The 5,250-nt window shown below is 40.2% G+C and overlaps 1 protein-coding gene and 1 long non-coding RNA gene across 2 annotated transcripts in view; one reads left to right on the top strand and one right to left on the bottom strand.

The window, feature by feature from the left end:
• The window catches only part of LOC106518277 (uncharacterized), a 3,776-nt gene extending 3,135 nt beyond the window's left edge, over positions 1–641 (bottom strand). Inside the window, exon 1 of the long non-coding RNA XR_001310296.1 lies at positions 174–641. This is a non-coding gene — a long non-coding RNA (uncharacterized LOC106518277). The remainder of the gene's footprint in view (positions 1–173) is intronic.
• Positions 1–4,636, top strand: part of serinc1 (serine incorporator 1) — a 21,437-nt gene extending 16,801 nt beyond the window's left edge. The window contains exons 8-10 of the mRNA XM_014009495.1: positions 648–789; positions 973–1,197; positions 3,935–4,636. Coding sequence (XP_013864949.1) covers positions 648–789; positions 973–1,197; positions 3,935–4,073 — 506 coding nt within the window. The 3' untranslated portion in view covers positions 4,074–4,636. The remainder of the gene's footprint in view (positions 1–647; positions 790–972; positions 1,198–3,934) is intronic.
• The last annotated feature ends 614 nt before the right edge of the window (positions 4,637–5,250 follow it).

Below are 5,250 nucleotides of genomic sequence, written 5' to 3' on the forward strand. Positions count from 1 at the left end.
TCTGATGGAGTTTGGACTCAGTACTGGATCTGTTGGTCTGATGGAGTTTGGACTCAATCCTAAACCTGTTGGTCTGATAGGGTTTGGACTCAGTCCTGGATCTGTTGTCTGATGGGGTTTGGACTCAGTCCTGGACCTGTTGTTCCTATGGGGGTTTGGACTCAGTACTGGACCTGTTGGTCTGATGTGGGTTTAGACTCAGTCCTGGAACTGTTGGTCTGATGGGGGTCTGGACTCAAAGTCCTGGACCTGTTGGTCTGATGGGGGTTTGGACTCAGTCCTGGACCTGTTGGTCTGATGGGGGTTTGGACTCAGTCCTGGACCTGTTGGTCTGATGGGGGTTTGGACTCAGTCCTGGACCTGTTGGTCTGATGGGTTTTGGACTCAGTCCTGGACCTGTTGGTCTGATGGGGGTTTGGACTCAGTCCTGGACCTGTTGGTCTGATGGGTTTTGGACTCAGTCCTGGACCTGTTGGTCTGATGGGGGTTTGGACTCAGTCCTGGACCAGTTGGTTTGATGGGGGTTTGGACTCAGTCCTGGACCTGTTGTTCTGATGGGGGTTTGGACTCAGTCCTGGATCTATTGGTCTGATGGGTTTTGGACTCAGTCCTGGACAATAAAGACACGTTGCTTCTCTCTTTGACAGACAGGAAATGTAACCCGAGCCTTTTGGGTATTATTGGACTGAACAGCACCACCCCTGCAGGTCAGGACCATGTTGTCCAGTGGTGGGACGCCCAAGGAATTGTGGGATTGATTCTTTTCCTCATGTGTGTTCTGTACTCCAGGTAAGGACCTTGTTTCATTCAGAGTCCAAATGTAATCATTGTTGAATAACATGATCTTAAACTGAAAATAATTCTGTTGTTGGTTACTGAAAGGCCTTTTTGTCCTCTTTCTCCCCTGTTTGTCCCCTCTTTGTCCTCTGGTTCCCCTCAATTTGTCCTGTTGGACTTCTGTTTCTCCCTCAGTATTCGTAACTCGTCCAACACCCAGGTCAACAAGCTGACCCTGTCCACCGATGAGTCTGCTCTGATCGAGGACGGATCTCAGATGGACAACTTTGACGAAGGCAGCAGCTTGAACAGAGCCGTGGACAACGAGAAAGACGGCGTGACGTATTCATACTCATTTTTCCACTTCATGCTGTTCCTGGCTTCTCTCTACATCATGATGACTCTCACCAACTGGTACTGGTGGGTTCCACTCACAGCACAGCTCCAACCTCTCTGCACAAACACAAAATACTTGGTGTGGTAGTAGCTGAGAGTCGTTACCAACTGATGGTCTGATTTTACCATGAAGTGACTATAACCGTATTTCCATCAAGGCTTTTTGATGAGCATTTTGAAGTGTCGCATTAAAAATGCGAAAAAAGTCAGATGGAAACAGCAAAATTCAAAAAAAAAAATCCTCAATTCGCTAAAAAGTTTTTACGCTCACTTGAGGTGGTTTTTGGATGATTCGCAAAGTAGTTAATGCGCAAAACGGGAGATGGAAACATGTTTGCCGAATAAATTCTGACGTAGCGCATATTTACGTCACATGACGTTCAGCTGTTTCCGCTTTCCTGCCTCGTCCCTGCGTAGTTGCACGTGCCTTTCTGCTGCCTAGTTTAACATTGCGTTTATTTCCCTACATCTCCTGGCAACGTTAAACATAGCCTGTACTAGCTGAATAGATAGAATAATTACAACTTGCCCAATAGCAAGGCATTCACGAAAAAATCGCACCATTGTCCAGAGATGATTAGTCTCTGCCAGTTAGCAAGTTTCACTTCCTGTTTACTACTGCAAAGCTTGTTGCCGACTTCAGACGTAATCAAGTGTTGTGTAGCCTCGTCTGACGTAATCACGCATTGCGTAGCCTCATTTATTCGCATCAAACAGTCGAGAGGGAAACTAGATGGAAACAGTCTAGATTCTAATTTTTATTTATTTAATTTTTTGGGAATTTTGAAAAGTTCGATAAAAATTCACTCTACAACTGGATGGAAACACGATTAGTGGATTCTGTTAGAAAAATATTTCATGAATCACTGGATGGAATTCATCAGATGATGTCATTGAAGGACAACATGGAGAGGATTGGATGAAGTGTGTACTTCTTGGTCATTAGTTTTTGTTCTAAAATCAGATATTAACAGTTGTTCTATTTTGGCCCCTCCATACTACAGCACGGGGCATCAGATCTAACCCTCAGGCTGTTAGAATCTGACCCATAGAGACTCGACCTTCTCTCCAACTGTCCCTCAGGCTGACTGAACCTTCAGTTTCCAGCCCCAGCACAAATCATCTTAACTTTCAGAAACTACACTACTTTTCTCAAACTGAGTACAAGTACTTCAGTTGGGGTATACGCCAATATCGAGTACTGATACTGAGTACCAGTGGTGGGCAGCAGTCTGCTAAAGGCAAGCGCAATTCCGCTAATTGCGGACCTAAATGTTTTATTTGCACTTTAGCGGTCTTACTAATTTTTATAATTTATAAGCAGATTTGCACTTTCTAAAATTAAACTGCAGTACGGCTAATAACTAATTATCTACCAGTCATCATTATGTTGAACAGCAGAAGGTATGACTGTCAATGAATCACAACACGGGATCTATCCAACAGCACCCCTCCCAGATAAACACACTTATTGTGAAGGTATACATCCTGCTGACTGTTGCTTTGGGTCACGGTTCTGATTTCCCACAATGTTTTGTGTCTGCTTACGTAGCAGGAAGGCAACAGCAAAAACAGTAAACGTTTACTTTACAGTCGGAGCTCCTTTTTTGAAAAAAATGAAGTTTAAATGCTGCAGCTCAAAAGCAATCGAATAACTGTGTTAGAGACTCAAAAATGATTTAAAGATGTTACATTGGTGAAGGCTGACATCTAGTGGTCAACTGGAGTAACTACATGAAAACGTCCTAATCCAGGTAGAAAAAAATTAAAAATTAGTAGGTCCTCTGGATGGTTCTTCTTTAGTGAAACGTTTCATCTCTCCTCCAAGAGACTTCTTCAGTCTGAGTTTCAGGTGAACTGAGAAACTTTAAAATCCAATGGAAACATGAAAAACTTTAAAATCCAAGCTCTTATTTTGAAGGGAAGATAATAGTTTCCTGTTCCCTGTGCTTTCATTTCCCGTCAGTCTGTCGTACCCAGAATGTATCGCTTCAGTTTTCCAATAAACAGTTTTAAAATTACTTTATTGATGCTTCTTTAATGAAAAATCTACAACAAACAAAYGAAAAAGACAAAGAAGCAGCCGAACTAGCAATCCTCAACAACTTTTCAATTTTTACACCAGGAGCTAAAGGTCTGTTTCATGCAATCACATCCCCAACAATCAGCGGTTTTAGGATTAAGCTGTAAAAGGATTCATACACCGCTAGTTGGCAGTGTTGTACATATTGTACATGAATTGTCAGCTAGTGAGTTTCAAATTGAACTTGTGCTTTAAAATTAGCTTCCGCTAGTTTCCATGACATAAGCACTTTAGGAATTGCGGAGCTAATTTTTGGATTAGCGCTGCCCACCACTGCCGAGTACTTACGGAGTCCAAACCTAAACATTACACAATGACTTTAAAAACATATTTTAATTAGAATAAGGTCCCTCCTTCCTTATATATTTGTAAAAATGCTGGTATTAGTATTGGGACACCAATACTACTTACTAAATTTTAGGATTTTTAACCATATTTTCAGTACTTATTATTCAGTTTAATGATTTTTTTATAATGTTGGATATTTCCAAAAGATGTGTTGTTGTTTGGACTTTCAGACTGAATAGTTTTTGAGTTAGTTTGATTAAGAGCGTGGTTTTGTACATTTTCACAATTTAAAATACAGAATAAGTCAACGTTTGAAMATTTCTTTCTATGTTTTCTTTAATTTCTGTTCTGCTTCATGGTGGAAAAATCAAAATGTGTTTGTTTGTGCAGCCCTGACTCCAACTACGAGGCCATGACCAGCAAGTGGCCGTCTGTCTGGGTGAAGATCTTCTCCAGCTGGATCTGCATCAGTCTCTACGTGTGGACTCTGGTGGCTCCTCTGGTCCTGGTCAACAGGGACTTTGACTAAAACCCTCCAAACAAACTGCGGCTGTGTTTCATTTGAGCTAACCTTCATCTCTCACTGTGGCTGCAGTCAGTCATGCTAACACAGATAGAAGTCATCATTGTTTGGTAGTCTTGGCTTGTTTGTGCCGTCCGGGTGATGAAATAAAGCAGTTTGCATGTTTTCCTTTCTGCTCCAACTGTAGTCCAGACGATGTGCCGTTCTTGCTTTGATTCATTGTGCTGTAAATATGTTGTTCCAGGAAACAAGCATGCTTTTCCTTAAATGCTAGTTTAACAGTAGTTTTTATCTTAATCTTAGTATTACATGTGAAGTGATGCAGAAAACGGGTCTGACCGAATTGTTTCGCCTCCATGCAGAAGCTGTGTTTTCCTGCACATACAAAATACTCATCCCTGTTTTTTTGGGCTTTGATTAGTGTTTTCTGTATGTGTGCAGCTTAAATCCATGGCTAAAGATGTTTAATGAAGCTATCTGATAGATTTTAGCATGTGTATACTCTCACAAGTTTGTATTTTTTTTTTATGAAATGATGTGTTAACTTAAATAAAGAATTCAGAAAATGATTGTGAGTTTTCTTACCTCTTATTTTTCATTGAACAGATAAACTTCTGGACTGTATTTGAAAGTGTCTCCATTAGAAAATCACAACACTGATTGAGAAGTTGATTTTTCCAATTTACATTTTTTAGCTTGTTTTTAAACAAGCATTTTCTCCAGGGGTTCACTTTGTTGACATTTTACTGTAAGTAAGAAAGCCTGTCTGTAATCGCTTTCTAGTAAGTTTCTGACAAGGTCATGTTTTTTTTTTTTAAGGATGGCCTCCCTTCTCCCCTTATAGCCATCCCCTCCACACCATTATGTTTTTTTTTTTTTGTTTTGTTTTTTGTGAAGAGAAAATATAGAGAGAGAGAAAAACAGAGAGAGAAGTAATTAGAAAGATAGAAAGACTGAAATAGCGATTAGGATTATATTAAATATCTACCAACAAAACACAGGACCACACACCCAACATCTGTCCGCTCACCTGAAAAATAAATGGATAAATACATGGAGGGCATATATAAAAATATACACATACCCATACATATATAAAGATATACATACATACATGCCTACATTCATAAATATTGTCAGTATATACACACAGACATATATACTGTACACAGACATATATACT

Source organism: Austrofundulus limnaeus, unplaced genomic scaffold (assembly GCF_001266775.1).
Source record: "Austrofundulus limnaeus strain Quisiro unplaced genomic scaffold, Austrofundulus_limnaeus-1.0 Scaffold58, whole genome shotgun sequence".
Taxonomy (NCBI): Eukaryota; Metazoa; Chordata; class Actinopteri; order Cyprinodontiformes; family Rivulidae; genus Austrofundulus; species Austrofundulus limnaeus.